This window comes from Aotus nancymaae, unplaced genomic scaffold (genome assembly GCF_030222135.1).
Source record: "Aotus nancymaae isolate 86718 unplaced genomic scaffold, 86718_ANA_hifiasm-v0.15.2.pri h1tg000260l, whole genome shotgun sequence".
Taxonomy (NCBI): Eukaryota; Metazoa; Chordata; class Mammalia; order Primates; family Aotidae; genus Aotus; species Aotus nancymaae.
In genome coordinates, this window is record NW_026988675.1 from 760,379 (window position 1) to 779,807 (window position 19,429).

General features: G+C 45.1%; 1 protein-coding gene across 3 annotated transcripts in view; it reads left to right on the forward strand.

Annotated features, from left to right (window-relative positions):
- LOC135273075 (nudC domain-containing protein 3-like) overlaps positions 1-19,429 on the forward strand; it is a 33,150-nt gene that overhangs the window by 12,309 nt on the left and 1,412 nt on the right. For 2 of the 3 annotated variants that reach the window (XR_010340951.1, XM_064371997.1), the window contains one exon: positions 1,778-1,883. The exons of the other annotated variant lie outside the window; for it this stretch is intronic. Coding sequence is in view for 1 of the 2 variants with exons in the window: in XM_064371997.1 (XP_064228067.1) it covers positions 1,778-1,811 (34 nt within the window). In the remaining variant the exon portion in view is untranslated. Of the gene's footprint in view, positions 1-1,777; positions 1,884-19,429 lie in introns of those variants that run through there. 3 annotated transcript variants of the gene reach the window in all.

The window sequence follows — 19,429 nt, forward strand, 5'->3', positions numbered from 1 at the left end:
TAGTACCTCTTCTTTGGCTTTGCTTACTGTTTTTGCTCAGTCTGTTATAACAAAAATACTGTAGCCTGGGTGGCTTATAAACAACAGACATTTATTGCTGACAGCTCTAAAGGAGGCTAGAAGTCCAAGATCAAGGTGCCAGCAGGTTCAATGATGAGGGCTCACTTCTTGATTCATAGACCTGTGTCTGTTCATTGAGTTGTCACATGGTGAAAGGGGCAAATGAACTCCCTTAGGCCTCTTTTATAAGACCACTACTCACATTCAGGAGTGCTCTGCCCTTGTGACCTAATCGCCTCCCGAAGGTCCCACCTCCAAATAACATTACTTTGGTGGTTAGGTCTTTAACATGAATTTTGAAGGGACACAAACATTCATTCTATAGCATTCACCCACCTATCATGACATCTGTGGCTCTTGATGCCCCTTGGGTGGGTTGTCAGGAGAATAGAAAGGTGTCTGTACTCTGGGCCTGGGACTTCCTCTCCATCTGTAGGCTCACACTGCCTGAGAAAGTTGGGTTCCTTGTTTTGTCTTTAAACAGCTTCTTCCTTTACTAAGCAAGGCTTTTTCAGGTGCCCATTGCAGGAGGCTCCTTTGTAGAATCACGGGGCTTAATCATAATCCCCTTCCCTCCATAAACTCCATAGGCTATGGTGAGGATTGAATGAGACCTGCTTAGCATGATTCCTGACAGAGCGAGCACTCAAGTAGATGCTAGCTATTATTGTTACTATTATTTCTTTTAAAAAAAAATGCTTTTTCTTTTTTTTTTTTTTTTTGAGACGGAGTCTCACTCTGTCACCCAGCTGGAGTGCAGTGGTGCGATCTCGGCTCACTGCAACCTCCATCTCCCAGGTTCAAGCGATTCTCCTGCCTCAGCCTCCTGAGCAGCTGGGACTACCAGCATGTGCCACCATGCCCAGCTAATTTTTGTATTTTTAGTAGAGACAGGGTTTCACCATGTTGGCCAGGATGGCCTCAATCTCTTGACCTCGTGATCTGCCTACCTTGGCCTCCCAAATTGCAGGGATTACAATACAGGCATGAGCCACTGCACCCTGCCAGCTTTTCATTCTTCTTTCTGCTTATATTCAATGTACAATTTTTGGAAAATACAGATAAGTATATAAAGAAAACCTTCACTTTCTATCAGCTTCATGTGGTATTTTCTATGGTTTTCTTTCCTTTCTTTTCCTTTTCTCTTTTCTTTTTTGAGGCAGAATCTTACTCTGTTGCCCAGGCTGGAATACAGTGGAACACGGTGCAATTGTTGCTCAGTGCAACCTCAACTTCCTGGGCCCCAGCTATCTTCCTCCCTCAGCCTCCTGAGTAGCTGGGATCACACGTGTACCACCAGGTTTGGCTAATTTTTAAAAACTTTTTTGTAGAGATGAGACTCCCTGTGTTGTCCAGGCTGTTCTCAAACTCCTGGGCTCAAGTGATCCTCTTGCCTTGGCCTCTCAAAGTGCTAGAATTACAGCTTGAGAGTCTGTGCCCAGCCTATTTTTTTCTTATGCATATAAACATATACATGAATACATGTATGTATATAAAATTTTATTACACTTTATCTTCTTTTCTGCTTAACAGTTTATCCTGAGCATTTCCTGCATTCCTTTTGCTGATTTTGAATTTGTGATGTACACTGTTGAGTGTTGTCTTCCTGAAGTGGCTCTTGTCCTTGGATGAGGGTGTATGCTGCATGGTATGCACTGAGAGAGAACAATGAATAGAAAGCCAGGGGTTGAGGGATGTCTTGTCTGTTTCCCCTCAGATTCGGCTATCTGTGGACTCCAGCTGGGGATTGAGCCTTGGGCCACCTGGTTTGGTCTCATCTTGTGTCATGGCTGCTATTTCACCTTTCCAGTGATTCGCCCTGAAACTCCTCCTCCTTTAAGAAAGCTCAGGTATAAGAAGCCTCCAAGAGATTTGACTTAAATCACAAGTCAGGAAAACCTGATTTAAGTTGTTAGAAGGACTTTTTTTTTCTTTTAAAAGACGGGGTTTCACCATGTTGTCAGGCTGATCTTGAACTCCCGACCTCAGGTGATCCGCCCGCCTTGGCCTCCAAAATGCCTGGATTACAGGCGTGAGCCACCACGCCTGGCCAGGAGGACTTTAAAAAAATTCTTAAAAGAAACATTAGGCCGGGCGCGGTGGCTCACGCCTGTAATCCCAGCTCTTTGAGAGGCTGAGGCGGGTGGATCAAGAGATCGAGACCATCTTGGTCAACATGGTGAAAACCCGTCTCTACTAAAAATACAAAAAATTAGCTGGGCATGGTGGCATGTGCCTTTAATCCCAGCTACTCAGGAGGCTGAGGCAGGAGAATTGCCTGAACCCAGGAGGCGGAGGTTGCGGTGAGCCGAGATCGCGTTACTGCACTCCAGCCTGGGTAACAAGAGCGAAACTCCGTCTCAAAAAAAAAAAAAAAGGAACATTAAATTTTTATTTTTTAATTTATTTCATTTTTATTTTGCAGTGAAGGTTATATGCTTCATTTTTAGAAAGTAGTGTTGCATTTGCTGGATACTGAAGTTGTATCAGAAAATAAATCTTAACTTTTCAGAGTTGGATGGGTTCAGGGAGGATGTGGGTCAGGGAAGAAGAAGACTGTTGGAATCATCTGTGGAGTTTTTCCCCTGGAAAAATTTGTATTTCCTAAAATTGAGAACCAGTGATCTGCTTCCTTTTTGCAGATGAAGAAATTGAGATGTACGACGGTCAAGGGCTTTGCTTAAAATCATACGTTTAGAAGTTAAAGTCAGAGTTACTGGGAGTTGAAGCAGAACTACCTCATGGACTAACTGAGGATTTATTTGCTTTGCTGTGTTAAGAAAAAAAACAACCAATAACTATATTGGTATATCTGAGAGATACTTTTTCTATCCAATTTCTTTTAAAATAACTTTCTATTTGAATATTTTTCTATAATCACTTTTTTATGCTAGCTTTTTTTTTTTTTTGACATTGGAAAGGTAATATATGTACTTCACAAAATGTTTATTAGGTAAAATTTGAAAAATGAAAGACAGTAGACAGAAGAACATGACTCCTCATGTGCTCATTGTCCACTTCCAACAGCAGCCCACTCTTCTCCCTCCTGGGTTCTTTTGAAACAAATTCTCCCTTATATCATTTCATCTGTAAATATTTTCAGTCACTATTTAAACTTCCAGTTTTCTTATAGTGTCCTAATTAAAAGAAAGTTTTGTTTGAATCAGGCTACTAATAGGACTCCAAACACCAGTGCCTCATAGTCGACCCTCCATTTTTCTATTTCCCACTGCCTGGATTTTGTTGATTGTTACCCACAGTGGTTTATCATGTCCTCTGTCCTATTTCCTGTAAGTTGGAGTTGGATTCAGGGTAACATTTTTAAGTTATGGAAGTATATAATGGAAGCAGATTCTTCCTAGAGGTGACTATTTTTAATAGCATCTTTTGCAAAATTTATATATTTTATGCATGTGTGTGTGTTTATATATATATATATGTGTGTGTGTGTGTTTATATATATATTCCCAGTTATATATAGTACACATGCACACACAAAAGCACATTTATGAGTGTTGACTTTGTCACATCCCTGGAATGTGCTGTGAACCCTTGCACTAGATAAGCAGCTGACACTGACTGATTACTTCCTGTTGCTGCCTTGGTGTACACATAGGTGTTTCACTGTCCTAACAACTCTTTGAGGCAGGTCTGTTGCCTTCCCATTTTGTAGTTTAGGAAACTGACCCAGGCTCATGCTGTTGAGCTGTGGAACCTGGTTTGCCTTCAGGTGGTTTGCCCTGAGATTCTCCACTGTTTTAAAATGCTGATTCCTTATGTTCATACTATTCAGTCCATAAAAAATAAAATAAAATAAAATGCCTGGGCCCTTGCTTTAGAGATCTGATTTAATTGGTCTGAGTGTGGCGTCTTCTGTGTCATGTCTGGATTTTCAGAAGCTTTCCAGGTGACTCTGATGTGTGGCCAAGATGTTTATTAACTGCCATATAGTATTCTGCTGTATAGATCTTAACATCATTATTTAATGAGTCCCCAAGGGGTGTGTACTTAAATTGTTTCTGATCTGCCAGCATCACAAATGATGTTTCAGTGAACGTGCTTTTTAAGTGTCTTTTGGAACATGTTTTTGAATATCAGCTAGATGAATTCCACTGGGTCAAAGGGTATGGCCTTTGTAATTTTGATGGATGTTGCTAAATTGGCCTCGGGGAGTTTGTGTCAGTTTGTTCTCTCACTGCTAGGTTGTCTAAGGGTACCTGACCCCATCCTGGGTGCTAGCCAGAGGCCCTAACTTCTTTCTGGGCTACTGTTACTTTTCTTCTTTAGTTTTCTTTGAAATGTCATTCATTTTTGAAGTAAATTGGAATCTGATTTAACTTTTATATGCTTCTGTGTTTTTTTCCATTCTGTGTATTTTCCAAGTACTTAACCATTTATTCAATTTGTTTGTTAGTACCAAACTACTTTAGTTATCATTAGCTTTCTAATACATTTTAGCACCAAAGGTGCTGGACCAGAGAGCTGACCTTCACCTTGACCTCATGATCCCGAGCATCAGTGGGTCACTGCAGACTCAGATTCCAGGACCACTCCCATGGAACTAGGCTCCAGGCTGGCCCCAATGGACCCAGGGTCCAGGACCTTGCCTAGGGATACAGTCTTCTGGCCCGACGCCATGGTTTCAGAACCAGACCTGCCCCCATGGGCCAGATGCCAGGTTCCCCAAGTTAACCCTAGTGTGAGGTCAGCCCACACAGATTCAGGACCAGGTTAATCTGCATGGACACAGACACCAGGTCCCCCAGCACCAAGTCATCCCCTTACAGACTCATGCTTAAGTTCCACTCCAGTACCAGATCTCCTGTGAACTCAGGGTTCCAGCCAGGCCCTGCAGACATGGGTTCCAGGTCTGCTTCTGAAAACCCAGTCAAAAGGCCTGCTGTAGTGGATCCTGGCACCAGGCAAGTCCCCTGTAAATCCAAGAAACAGGCTCATCCACCTGATGACCCAAAACCAGGCCAAACTGCCTGAAGACTCCAGCAACAGGCCTATCCACTGATCCCCACAAGGTTGCCCACCCAAAATCTCTAGATGGGCTGACCGGTGAATGTTTTTCACTGTCAAAGCCAGGATGTAAAGACTAGAAATGCCTACTTTTTCAAATGCACAGATACCAATGCAAGGCAAATATCACAAGTAATCAGGGAAACATGACAACACCAAAGGAAAAAACTAAAGTAACTGTTGATGACAGTGTCATCAACAGACCAATTTACAGTGCCCTGGTGCGGTTTTCCTGCAGTGGAGAAGCAGCATCATCAGGAAATGAGCTCACATTTCTCTTTAAAGATATGGAGATCTACCAACTGCCTAACAAAAATCTCAAAAGAGTCATGTTAAAGAAGTTGAGTGAGCTATGGAGAACACAAATTAACAACTAAACCAAATCAGGAAATCAATACATGAGCAAAATTAGAAGTTAAATAAAAAGAGAAAGCCATTTTAAAAAACTGAAATTCTGGACCTAAAGAACACAATGACTTAACCAAAAACAATGAATAAAATGATAGTAGTACCTCCATTCCTAACCAATAATTATTTTAAAGGTAAATGAATTGAAATCTCTAATTAAAAGATGTAGAATACCACATGAGAAAAAAAAAAAAGATCTAACAATATACTGCCTATAAGAGATTCAGTTTAGCTTTAAAAACACACAGAGGTGAAAAGTGAAAAAATGGAAAAAGATACTACATGCAAAAGGTGACCAGAAAAGAGTAGAGTAGCTATACTTAGACAAAACATACTTCAAGTTAAAAACTGTCACCAGAGACAAAGAAGTTTATTGTACAGTGATAAAGTCATCAATTTATTAAGATACTATAACAATTATAAATATGCACCCAACATTGGACCGCCTGAGTGTATAAAGCAAATATTAAAAGAACTGAAGGGATAAATGCTGAACAATACAATAAAAATAAGAGGCTTCAACAACTCACTTTCAACAGTAGACAGGCCATTCAGACAGAAAATCAATAAGGAAATACTCGACTTGAACAACACCATAGACCAAATAAATCTAACAGAAATATACAAACATTCTATCCAACGACAGAAAATATACAAATAAACATTTTTTTAAGTGTACACAGAACATTCTCCAGGAAAGATTGTATGTGAGGCCTCAAAACAAGTCCTAACAAATTTAAGAAGACTGACATCGTATTAAGTATCTTTTCTGACTGTAATGGGATGAGAGTAAAAATGAAAAACAAAAGGAAAACCAGAAAATTCACCAATAGATGGAAATTAAACATATCCCTGAACAAGCAATTGGTCAAATACAAAATTTAAAGGGAAATTAAAAATATTGTGAGACAAATGAAAATGAAAACACAACATAACCAAAATTTATGGGATGCAGCAAAAACAGTTTCAAGATGGATGTTTGTAGCAATGAATGTCTACATCAAAAAAGAAAATTCTCAAATAAACTACCAAAGATTGCATCTGAAGGAACTGGGAAAAGAAGAAAAAACTAACTCCAAACTTAGCAGAAGGAAAAAAATAACAAAGATCAGAACCGAAATTAGTGAAATGGAGACTATGAAAACAAGAGGAAAGATCAATTAAAATAAGTTATTATTTTTGAAAACATAAAATTGACAAACGCTTAGATAAGCTAACTAAAAGAAAAGTCCCCGATAAATAAAATTATAGATGAGAAAGAAGACATTACAATGGATACCACAGAAATAAAAAAGATTGTAAGAGACTACTATTAAAAATTGTACTCCAACAAATTGGATAACTTAGAAGAAATGGACCCACTGCTAGAAACGTAACAGCCTACCAATAGTAAATCATGAAGAAATAGAAAAATCTTAACAGACTAATGATAAGTAAGGAAGTTGAATCAGTAATCAAAACCCACCCATCAAAAAGAGCCCTAAACCAGATGGCTTCATGGGTGAATTATACTAAACAGTTAAAGAAAAATTAACGCCAATCCTTCTCAAACTATTCCAAACAAAAACTTAAGAAGACAGAATACACCTAAACTACTTTTACAAGTCCAGCATTACCCCAGTACCAAGGTCATACAAGGACACTATAAGAAAAGAAAATTAAGGCCAATATTCCTGATGAACATAGATGCAAAAACCCTCAACAAAATGCTAGCAGAAGGAATTTTACAGTACACACATGTATCAGGCGGGATGGTCTCAAACTCCTGACCTCAAGTGATGCATCCACTCTGGGATTACAGGTGTGAGCTACCACACCTGGCTCAATATCTTTTCATGACAAAAACTCTCAACAATTTAGATATAGAAGGAACGCATCTCAATATAATAAAAACCATATATGGCAATCTCACAGCTAACGTCATACTCAAGGGTGAAAAGCTGAAAGCTTTTTCTCCTAGATCAGAAGCAAGACAGGGAGATCCACTCTCACCACTTCTGTTCCATATAGCACTGATGCCCTAGCCAGAATAAGCAGGCTAAATAAATGAATCAATAAAAGGCATTCAAATCAGAAATGAAGAAGTAAAATTGTCTCCATTTGATGTCATGGTCTTATCTATAGAAAATCCTAACTATTCCACCAAAAAATGTGTTAGAACTAATAAACAAGTTCAGTAAAGTTGCAGGATATAAAATCAGCATACAAAATTTAGTAGTGTTTCTACTACCAATCACAAACTCTCTAAAAAGCAAGAAGAAAAATCCAATTTAAAATAGCTACAAAAAAATAAAATAGGAAAAATTTCACCAAGGAAGGAGGTGAAAGAGCTGTACACTGAAGACTATAAAACACTGGTGAGAAAAATTAAAAAAAAGGCAAATCAATGGGAAGTTATTTCATGCTCATGGATTGTTAGAATTAGCATTGTCAAAATGTCCATAGAATCCAAAGTAATCTACAATACAACTTCTATCAAAATTCAAACTGCATTTTTCAAAGAAATAGAAAATCCTAAAATTTGTATGGAGCCACAAAAGATGCTAAATAGCCAAAATAATCTTGAGCAGAAAGAACAGAGCTAGAAACACACTACCTGATTTCAAAATATACTACAAAGCTTTAGAAATCAAAACAACATGGTGCCCACCTAAAAACAGAAATATAGATTAATTGGCCAGGCTAGGTGGCTCACGCCTGCAATCCCAGCACTTTGATAGGCTGATGCAGGTGGATCACTTGAGGTCAGGAGTTTGAGACCAGCCTGGCCAACATGGCAAAATCCCGTCTTTACTAAAAATACAAAAATTAGCCAGGCAGTGGCAAGCACCTGTAATCCCAGCTACCTGGGAGGCTGAGGCAGGAGAACTGCTTGAACCCAGGAGGCAGAGGTTGCTGTGAGCCAAGATCGTGCCACTGCACTCCAGCCTGGGTGACAGAGCAAGACTCCTTCTCAAAACAAAAAGGAAAAAGAAATATAGACCAATGGAACAGAGCAGACACTTCAGAAGGGGAGGGATAGCAGAGAATGGAGGATAGGGGATGGCTAACATTAGGAGAAATACCTAATGTCGATGACAGGGGGATGGATGCAGCAAATCACCATGGCATGTGTGTACCTATGTAACAGTCCTCCACAATCTGCACCTGTACCCCAGAACTTAAAGTATAATAATAATAAAAGAAAATCCATGCATTCATGGTTGATTGACCTTCAACAAATGTGCCAAGAACACACAATGGGGAAAGGATAGTCTCTTCAATAAATGCTGCTGGGAAAACTGGAGTTCTACATACAGAAGAATGAAATTAGACCCTCACGTCATACTAAATAAAAAATAAACTCAAAATGAATTAAAGTCTTAAATGCAATACTCAAAACTGTAAAAGTCGTAGAAGAAAGCATAGGAAAAAGCTTCTTGACATGGGTCTGGGTGATGACTTTTTTGTTATGATGGCAAAAGCTCGAGCAACAAAAGCAAACATAGACAAATGGGATCGCATCAAACTAAAACTAAAAAGCTTCCGCGTAGCAAAGAAACAAACAACAGAGCTAAGAGACAACCTGTGAAATGCAAAAAAACAATTGCAAACCGTACAGCTGTTAATGGGTTAACATCCAAAATATACAAGGAACTCAAACAACTCAATTGCAAGGAAACACACAACCTGATCTAAAAACGGGCAAAAGATCTGAACAGACTTCTCAAAAGAAGCCGTTAACGCGTGTTTACCCAGTGGCTCAGAAATATGCCTTGGACCAGAATAAAAGAACTGCAGGAAAATAATTGAGAAGAATACTGTTTATCTTCACTGACAGATTTTCTCCATGATTTTGCTTTTATGTAAGCAAGCTGTGAAAATTACTTGACCTCTGTTGGCTTTAGTTTCTTTATCTGAGAGAGTAAGAAGCCTAAGAAGAGAATTCAGAGTCTGATGGCTGCTTTCCGATCCCAGTTTTCCCAGAGGTCACACTGGGGTGTGTGCAAGGCCCTTTACCTCCCCGAAGAGGGTATCAAATCCATGCAGATACTGTCAACCTCAAATATTTGAATCAACTGAGATGAATGTGAACATTCTTTAGAAATTGAACGGCAGCCTGGGCGCATGGCTCATGCTCATAATCCCAGCACTTTGGGAGGCTGAGGCAGGCGGATCACTTGAGGTCAGGAGTTTGAGACCAACCTGGCCAACATGGCGAAACCCCGTCTCTATTAAAAATATAAAAATTAGCCAGGCATGGTGACATACCTGTATTCCCAGCTACTCAGGAGGCTGAGGCATGAGAATCACTTGAACCCCGGGTGGCAGAGGTTAGAGTGAGCCAAGATTGCACCACTGCACTCCAGCCTGGGCAACAGAGTGAGACTCTGTCAGAAAAAAAAAAAAAAATGAAAGGCAATGTACAAATAATGTCAGCTTCACTTGGCTCTACAAAGTTCCTTCCCGACAGAATCTTTCATTTATTTGTGAAGTATTTTGAATGCCTATGATGTGCCATGAACCACATTAGGCCACGTTGCTGTGATTATCAGAACAAACACAACCCTGCCCTCATAGTGCTTGTGCAGCAGTGGAGGAGAAACACATTAAATAACTACACAATTATTTTTGTGATCCTGTGACACAATCACTTTTCTTCGGTGTTCTTCCTTCCTCTAACACCATGTGACCACCTTCGAAGCAGTTTGGGAGGAAGGAGAGAGAGGCCTCACTTCCCCGCCCACCCCAGTGGGAGAGCTTCCTCCTCTGTAGCAGGCAGGAGTCCTTTAGCACTGACGTGTAGAATGTCTAGTCCATGATGATAATAAAAAGTGCATGTTGTGAAAGGAAAAATATTTTGTGCCCCCAAAATCACTAAGCTAAATGGAAAAGTCAAGCTGGAAATTGCTCAGGGCTAATCTGTCTCCCATTCTATTCAAAGTCACCTTTCCACTCACTGAGATAAATGCTCTGATTGCCTCCTTTGGAAAGGCTACTCAGAAACGCAAAAAAACATAATTCTCAGCAAACTGACACAAGAACAGAAAATCAAACACCACATGTTCTCACTCATAGGCGGGTGTTGAACAATGAGAACACGTGGACACAGGGAGGGGAGCATCACACACTGGGGTCTGTTGGGGGGAAATAGGGGAGGGACAGTAGGGGAGTGGGGAGTTGGGGAGAGATAGCATGGGGAGAAATGCCAGATGTAGGTGATGGGGAGGAAGGCAGCAAATCACACTGCCACGTGTGCACCTATGCAACAATCTTGCATGTTCTTCACGTGTACCCCAAAACCTAAAATGCAATTAAAAAAAAAGAATGCAACCATTTGTCTCTTTATGACCTGGAAGCCCCCTCCCCACTTCGAGTTGTCCCTCCTTTCCAGACAGAATGACTGTTCATCTTACATACGCTGATTGATGTCTCATGTCTCCCTAAAATGTACAAAAACACACTGTGCTCTGATCTCGTTGGGCACATGTCGTCAGGACTTCCTGAGGCTGTGTCACAGGTGCGTGTCCTCAACCTTGGCAAAGTAAACTTTCTAAATTAACTGAGATGTATCTCAGATCTTCGGGGTTCACAACGGGCTTTAGTCGATTTTATCATCGTCTGTAAACTCTCCTGAATTTATTCCAGAATGGACCATGCCCACGTGTGCACAGACCTCTCAACCATTCTCTCTAGGCTGGGTCCGAAGTTTCTCATCTCCATTAGGACAGTGTCCCTTTGTGGTGGACAAACTGCCAGTGTTGGAAAATCCCGAGTCCACTCCAGTCCTAACCTTCTGACAGAAAATGTCTGCTGGGTCCTGGCTGTCTTTGAAAGGGGTCCGTGTCAAATTTAGAAGGCAAAGCCTTTCAGTTATTGAGAGGCTCGCACCCTATCAACCCACTTAAGCATTTCAGCAGAGGTAGGCCCCTGGCTTCTTATCCCTGTCAAGTAAAATAAGAAGTATTAATGCTTCTAAAACCAACTAAACTTAGGCAACATGTAGGCTGTAACCCCTGTGGTTGATAGATGGCCAATGATGTCATATTGGTTTGGTAAGGCCACCGTAACACAGGGTGTAACACAGAAAATGCTACACACTGGGCGGCTTAAATGACAGAAATCCATTGTTTCACAATTCTGGAGACGGAAAGTCTGAGCCAAGGTGTGAGCAGGTTGGTCTCCTCTGAACCTGCCAAGATGCTTGTCTTCTCTGTGTCTTCACAGTCTCTTCTCTGTATGTGTCCTTGTTCGAATTTTCTCTTATAAGGATGCTGGTCAGGTTGGATTAGGGCCCCCTCTACTGATCTCATAGCTTAATTGCCTAGTTAAAGGCCCCATTTCAAAGTACAGTCACATCCCCCATTCTGAGGTGCTGCGGGTTAGGATTTTAAACATGTACATGGGGGGTGGGTCACAGTTCAACCCATTACAGTTGTTCATGTCCTGATCTCCAAAACCAATGAATTTGTCACCTTCCGTGACAAAAGGACTCTGCAGATCTAAGGAAAGGTCTTGAGATGAGCAGAGTATCCTGGATTATTCGGGTAGCACAATGTCATCACAGAGTCCTTCCAGGAGAGGCAGGAGGGCCAGAGACAGAGAAAGAGGGGTGATAACAGAGCAGGGGCCGGAGAAGACAGGCGAGAGAGGCCGACTGACCTAGATACTACTCCGCTGGCTTTCAGAGCGAGGGACAGGCCATGAGCCAAGTGATACCCATGACCTCCAGAAAGTAGAAAAGTCAAGGAAGTTGATCCTTCTCTGGAACTTCCAGAAGAAACCGGTCCTGCTGGTGCCTTGATTTTAGCCCCATGAGCCTTGTGACCTCCAGAACGCTGAGACAGTCAGTTTGTGTTGTTTTAAGATGTCAGGCTTATGGTAAGTTCTTATAGCAGCGATAAGAAAAATGAATACAGTCTCCCCTTCTGGAAATATTTTGGAAGTTGTGAAAATCAGAGAATATTCAGAATAATGAGAAACTAGATAAAAATTGGAGATCAAGGGAAAATGCCGAAGGAAATGAGGGAGAGAAGGACAGAAAGAGAAATTAAGAAATATGAGCAGAGAGAATGATAAGGCATTCTGCAAGTGCCTTCTTCCCTGTAAAGGATGTATGCTGGCCTGGGAAGACTGTGTGACATTAGAGAATTTAAAATGCAAAGCATATATAATTTGACAACATCAGTTGTGGACCCTGAGCCTCTAGGAAAAGAGTCTAGCAATCCATTCAACAAATATTTCCAGCAGTCATCTGACTGCTCCCATGTGTCAAAGCCCTTTCCCCTTCCCCCTATTCCCCCACTATGGAAAGATCATATGAGGCCAGGGTCAGCCAGATCTGGAGATGGCCCAGTGTGCGTTCCAAGCAGCCACTGACATGGGCAGAACTTAGTTCTAAGACTGTCCAGGTGAATAATTTGGGCATCGTCAGTAGGAGAGACAACAATAGCTACTTTTTATAGCCGAGCACTTCAGAGACTGACCACATAAATGGACAATGGCCAGAGCACCTGGAAGAGTAGAACTCCCACCCACCCACTGCAGCAACCAGCCCAGGAGGCCAAGCCATCTTCTACAGGAACCAGCCCAGGAGGCCAAGCCGCCATCTACAGGAGCCAGCCCGGGAGGCCAAGCCACCATCTGCAGGAACCAGCCCAGGAGGCCAAGCCACCATCTACAGGAACCAGCCCGGGAGGCCAAGCCTCCATCTACAGGTGCCAGCCCGGGAGGCCAAGCCACCATCTGCAGGAACCAGCCCGGGAGGCCAAGTCACCATCTGCAGGAACCAGCCCGGGAGGCCAAGCCACCATCTGCAGGAACCAGCCCGGGAGGCCAAGCCACCATCTACAGGAACCAGCCCGGGAGGCCAAGCCACCATCTACAGGAACCAGCCCGGGAGGCCAAGTCACCATCTACAGGAACCAGCCCGGGAGGCCAAGTCACCATCTACAGGAACCAGCCCGGGAGGCCAAGTCACCATCTACAGGAACCAGCCCAGGAGGCCAAGTCACCATCTACAGGAAGCAGCCCAGGAGGCCAAGTCACCATCTACAGGAACTAGCCCGGGAGGCCAAGCTGTCATCTATGGGAGCCAGCTCAGGAGGCCTGCATGCTCCATGCCAGGCTCGTAGGAATTCAGATTGCTTTCTCCAGAAATAATGTGGGAAATTAAACATTACATTCTGTAACAATCAGACACAAATGTCCAGGACTTGATTAATAACTGACAGTTTCCTGGTTTTCGTCCTTGCTTCCAATCTAGGACCAACCAGAGAAAGCCCAGGATGTCCCCTAGCCGATCCCATGGGATGCCCACTTCTCACCAGCCTCCTCCGGCTTCCCCAGGCCCACAGCCTCTGCCAGGCACCCGAAGCCTCCCCTTTTCCACAATGAAGCTTCCCTATTCCTCGCCTGCCTGAGAGTCTATCAGGATGCGAGTGGTGGCCATGAACCCCCTTCCTAGAGCAGCTCTGAATAAACAGCCTTTGTTCTCATCTGGGTGGTCTTCGTTTATTTCCACCCACTGAGGAAAACACTTAGGAGACACTCAGAGGTGCCCCTGCAGTGATAACTTACATGACAGGTGCCTGGCGGAAGCTAGAGGACCTCTCTGGCACCTGAGCTCTGCTCCTTGTCATCTAACATTTGGGTCTCCGAGAAGCTTGATGAAATTGTTCTTCCAAAGCCTGCGACTAGCCAAGTTTGGGAAAGATTGAGCTAGAGTTTAGAAAACAAAGCTGTAATCTGGGAGCCAGAAAAATCAATTGTTGAATGCCGGAACTGAAGGATTAAACCGGGGAAAACCACAGACCGCTCCCACAGACCCACTCCGCAGAGGTATTTCTTTCCAGCAATGGATATGCTTCAGAATGTCCCCAGGCTTCCTGAGAGTTCCTCCAGGGTCTCATCTCAGGCTGCCCAACACACTCCAGGCCTCCAGCACTAGCCCCTCCTGGTTCTCAGGACCCCCAAGGCCACAACCCCCCGGGCTGAGCACACACGACACCACCAGTCTGTGCTTGGGTCTGACTGACTCTGGACCCCACACCTGACCACAGGCCTGGCCTCAGAGCGCTGTGCAGCTGCATGGGAGCCGAGATCCCCGTCCATACCCCAGGACCCAGTTTCCCATCTTGGGCCCTGACTGCCTCCATGGGGCACCCCCACACCCCATAAAAGATGACATAGGCCTTCCAAACTTCAGAGCCCAGATCAAATGCCCCACCCCTGGGAGATTAGGGCTTTGTCCTCACTCTTGTCTTGGGGTCACTTTCCTGAGCCCTGCTTCTTGTCCCCGCATTAATGGGATCTTGGGATGACAAACAATGGGAACTCCCTCTCCCACCACTATCCCTAAAGACCACCACCCCACAGTCCGATGTGGTGACACCCCCAATGGTCCTCTTATTGAACTTGGAGCAAGCAGCTTTTAATCAATTCCACAAACGCTACCCCTACTCTACGGCGCCCTCCTATGGAGGAGAATGCCACTGCGAGGCCCTGGGTCTCCATGCAAGGAACAAAAATATTTAAAGCCTGAAAACCTCCCCTCAAGCTCCACAAAACCAAGAACACAACTTCAAGGAAACTCAGCCGTAGCAGCTGCCACCCCATCTCTTCTGGCACCCACTTGTTGGCTGGGGCGGAGCCTGAAGGGGGTGAGGACATACTGGAGAAAAAGTCACAACAGGGAAAAAAAAAAAAACAGGCAAGACAAGGAAGACTTATCGGAAAGCTAAAAGCGTGTTGGCAGAAACCCGCCTCGGGGTAGGACAAAGAGCCATATGATTATAGCCAACAAGCACCTCGCTCAAGAAGTGGCCGGGCGTGGGAGACCAGGGTTCCTCGGGTCTCCCCCGACGTGGCCCCACATCAGTGACGATGCTGATCAGCCTGCAAAGTCAGTGATGGGGCTAGGAGGAGCGTGCTGCGCGGGAGAAAAGCCACAGCTGAATAGACACAGCCAGAGCATGTGGGACCTGGGCACGGGAGGCGCGTGGTGCAGTTGGCCTGACAGCAGCAGGTTCCTGACGCTCTCTTCTGAGTGTGGGCCCTGCAGCCAAGCCCGTGTCTCAGATGCATGCCGTGAAGAGGCTGAGGAGCAGGCGAACTTGCACTCGTGTCCACACCCAGCTTCCTCGTGGAGACCCCAGCACCAGACACAGTGCTGCCAGGTTGACAACCCAGGGCCACAGTCTCCTGTGTGACAAGACAGGCCAACCAGGATGCCCCATGCGTCCAGGCCCCACAGAACAGGATCCAAGCAAAAGCAACCAGAATGTCCACAAATAGGGGTGAGGACATTTGAAGACAAAACTCTCCTTCCTTACCAAATTGCCAACTGCAGGAATCGTGTGCACGTAGAGCACTGGAGTTCATCTTTCCCACAGCAGGGAAGGGCCGGCCAGAGGGCGGCGGAGCTGAGAGAGGGCGGGAGGCTGACTCCTGGCAGGTGTTGAGAACCTGACCCCACTGGTGCTGAGGAAACTCACTGAACTAGTGCTGAGAGTCAGGAAGGACACTTTTGTTCCTGATCTGACATATTTGGTCTTCTATCACCAGTCCTAGCTAGAACAGAGGGAAATTTGCCAGTCTCCCATCTAAGCTTAGGACATACATTGAGCACAGCCCCCCCGACTCCCACCGACCCCTTTCTGCAGATCTCATGTGAAACAATGAACCTGGGAGGCAGCAGGGAGAGCGTCCTCACAAGAGCTGGTGCTATGCCAGATGGGCAGGGACACCGGGAGGGAGGGAAGGTGCAGCCCCAAACGGGGCATATCAGGTGCCTCTGGCAGCCTAATGGTGCCAAGACAGCCAGAGAAGCAGAAACACCAGAATGCCGTTTCCCTCCAGAGGGACTGAAGCCTCAGAAGCAGGAAAACCAGCCCTTTATCCCAGGCTCCTCACTCCAGACAACAGGACACGTGTGCTCTGAGACGCCACCCTCAGAAATCCAGGTGTCCAGAAGTACAACCAAACATTGCTGGACACAGCCTGCTTGGGACTCTGTAAGGGATTTCTTGGGCCCAGGTGGAGCTATAGGACTGCTATGGGCTGAACTGTGTCTCCCAAAACTCCACCTGCTGAAGCCCTAACTCCTCGTGTGACTTCATTAGAGACCACGCCTATCACTAAGTGATTAAGATTAACTGAGGTCATGAGGGTAAGCCCTGACCCAATAGGGCTGGTGTCCTTATAAAAGACGGGGAGATGCCAGAGCGCTCTCTCTCCCTCTCTATCATGTGAGGACACAGGAAGAAGACCACAGTCCACCTGGCAGGAAGAGAGCCCTCACCAGAACGAAACCCAGACGAAACCTTGATCTTGGACTGTTCCAGCCTCCAGGACTGTGAGAAAATAAATGTCAGGTGTTTAAGCTACCAGCCTATCGGGTTCCGTCATGGCAGCCTGAACAGACTGCAGAGTGCATGAAGAGGATCTCTGGGTAGATATCTCCCAGGGTGATGCCCTCCTGGTCCTCAGATCATCTGGACCTGAGGGAACACATCAGTAACCTGAACTCTATATGCTAAAAGAGGAGGGGCTGCTGCGCCTGCCACTGGCTGCCTGTCAGCCAGCCCAGCATCTGATGGGAGCAGCATGGAAGGTCAGGTCTCTGCTACGTGACACCTGCGGATTTGCAAGGTGAATTTTATGGCCAGGAGCCCATCTTCCCTCACTGAGGAAGTCAGGGCTGCTGACACCAACCCTGAAGAAAATCGTCAGGCGATGCCCTGGCTCAGGACCCACTTTGTCAACTGGACCATGGTGTGGGGACATCAAGTGGGCAGAGTGAAGAGGGCCTTCCGATTCCAAATGCCCAGGGGTGTCCGAGGCTGGGCTGCAGCCGGGAACCTTCCTTGGACAGCCAGTCAGCAGGTGAGCCGCCCGGGAGAAGTTCACAGAAAGCAAACTGACCCCGCTCGAGCTCCAGGAAGGTGGGGGCTGTGTCTGGCTTGGTTCACTGTTTTTGTCCTGCACTTGCTCAGGAGGCTGGCTGGGCTGATGGCGGCTTCCCTGAGCAGGGGAAACTCCGGGCCCTTGGACAGTTCCCAGCTGCCTTCCTGCCGTCGCCATCACCGTGGCTGGGGTCCAGGCATCAATGATGGGGACGCTCCATGTGTTCACACACAGAGGTCATCTGTCCTGGGCACTCCGTGTGGGTCCCCATCTGATAGCTCTCTTCTGGGTTCTTAGGATGAAGGCCGGTTCTCTCCTCTTCTCAGCGATTCCTTTGCAGGAAAGCCATCCTATCAGGGAGAGGGGCTGAGCACCAAACAGAATTCATCAGGGGCTGCGGGTGCTGGTGGCCTCGCTGGCTGTATAACTATAAATCCCAAGGGCCCACCCGCCCACCAGTGACCCTCCGTATTTCTAGAATCCATTTGCTCTCCCTTCCCCTGAAGATGGTTTCACAATTTCTCACTGCTCAACATCCCGCGTCCTCCTTTCTCCTCACTCAGCAACCACGGCATCACCTCTTACTTCGCTGAGAGTGCACAGGCAATGATCTTCTACTGCCACCACCTCCGCAGGATGCCCTGCACCTGGGCCCACCGAGCCCCTGCCCGCTCTGTGGCCGCTGGTGAAAGCCCCTCACTCCTTTCTCAAGCAGCCCCTCCAACTCTTGTTAACTCAAGGACTGTGCACCTATAATTACCTCCTCCCCCTTGGACATCATCAGTTCCCCCCACCTGCTGACACCACCCCAATTATTACCATAGACACACAGCATGTTCTAACATCTGTGTGTCTAACCCTTCTAGACCATGTCGCCCCCAGCTGCTGCATCCTCCATGGTGGCTTGCTGCTGGACCCTTCACGGGCCCTCCTCTCACCGTCCACCAACCCACCCCTGATATGAATGAGAGCCAAATGCTCAGATCGTTAAATGCCTATTTCCAGCCCCAACGTCTTCCCTGAAATCCAAACTCAGATATCCCAATGCCTACTTAGATGTCTAGTAGGTGTCTCAAATTTACACTTTTAAATTTGTGCTCTCAAAACAACACTCTTTTTTTAATAAAACTTTATTTTTTAAAATTTTTTTATATATATTTTATTGTATTTTAGGTTTTGGGGTGCATGTGAAGAACATGCAAGATTGTTGCATAGGTACACACATGGCAGTGTGATTTGCTACCTTCCTCCCCATCACCTATATCTGGCATTTCTCCCCATATTATCCCTCCCCAACTCCCCACCCCTCACTGTCCCTCCCCTAGATCCCCCCCACAGACCCCAGTTTGTGATGCTCCCCTCTGTGTCCATGTGTTCTCATTGTTCAACACCCGCATATGAGTGAGAATATGCGGTGTTTGATTTTGTGTTCTTGTGTCAGTTTGCTGAGAATGATGGTTTCCAGGTTCATCCATGTCCCTATAAAGGATGTGAGCTCATCGTTTTTGATGGCTGCATAATATTCCATGGTGTATATGTGCCACATTTTCCCTATCCAGTCTATCATCGATGGGCATTTGGGTTGGTTCCAGGTCTTTGCTATTGTAAACAGTGCCGCTATGAACATACGTATGCATGTGTCCTTATAATAGAACGATTTATAATCCTTTATGTATACACCCAGTAATGGGATTGCTGGGTCAAATGGAATTTCTATTTCTAGGTCCTTGAGGAATCACCACACTGTCTTCCACAATGTTTGAACTAATTTACACTCCCACCAACAGTGTAAAAGTGTTCCTATTTCTCCACATTCTCTCCAGCATCTGTTGTCTCCAGATTTTTTAATGATCGCCATTCTAACTGGCGTGAGATGGTATCTCAATGTAGTTTTGATTTGCATTTCTCTAATAATCAGTGATGATGAGCATTTTTTCATGTTTGTTGGCCTCATATATGTCTTCTTTTCAAAACAACACTCTTACCAAATACCTTAAGCTTGTTCGCTCAGCCAACCCCATTTCAGCAGATGACACGTATATTTCCCCAT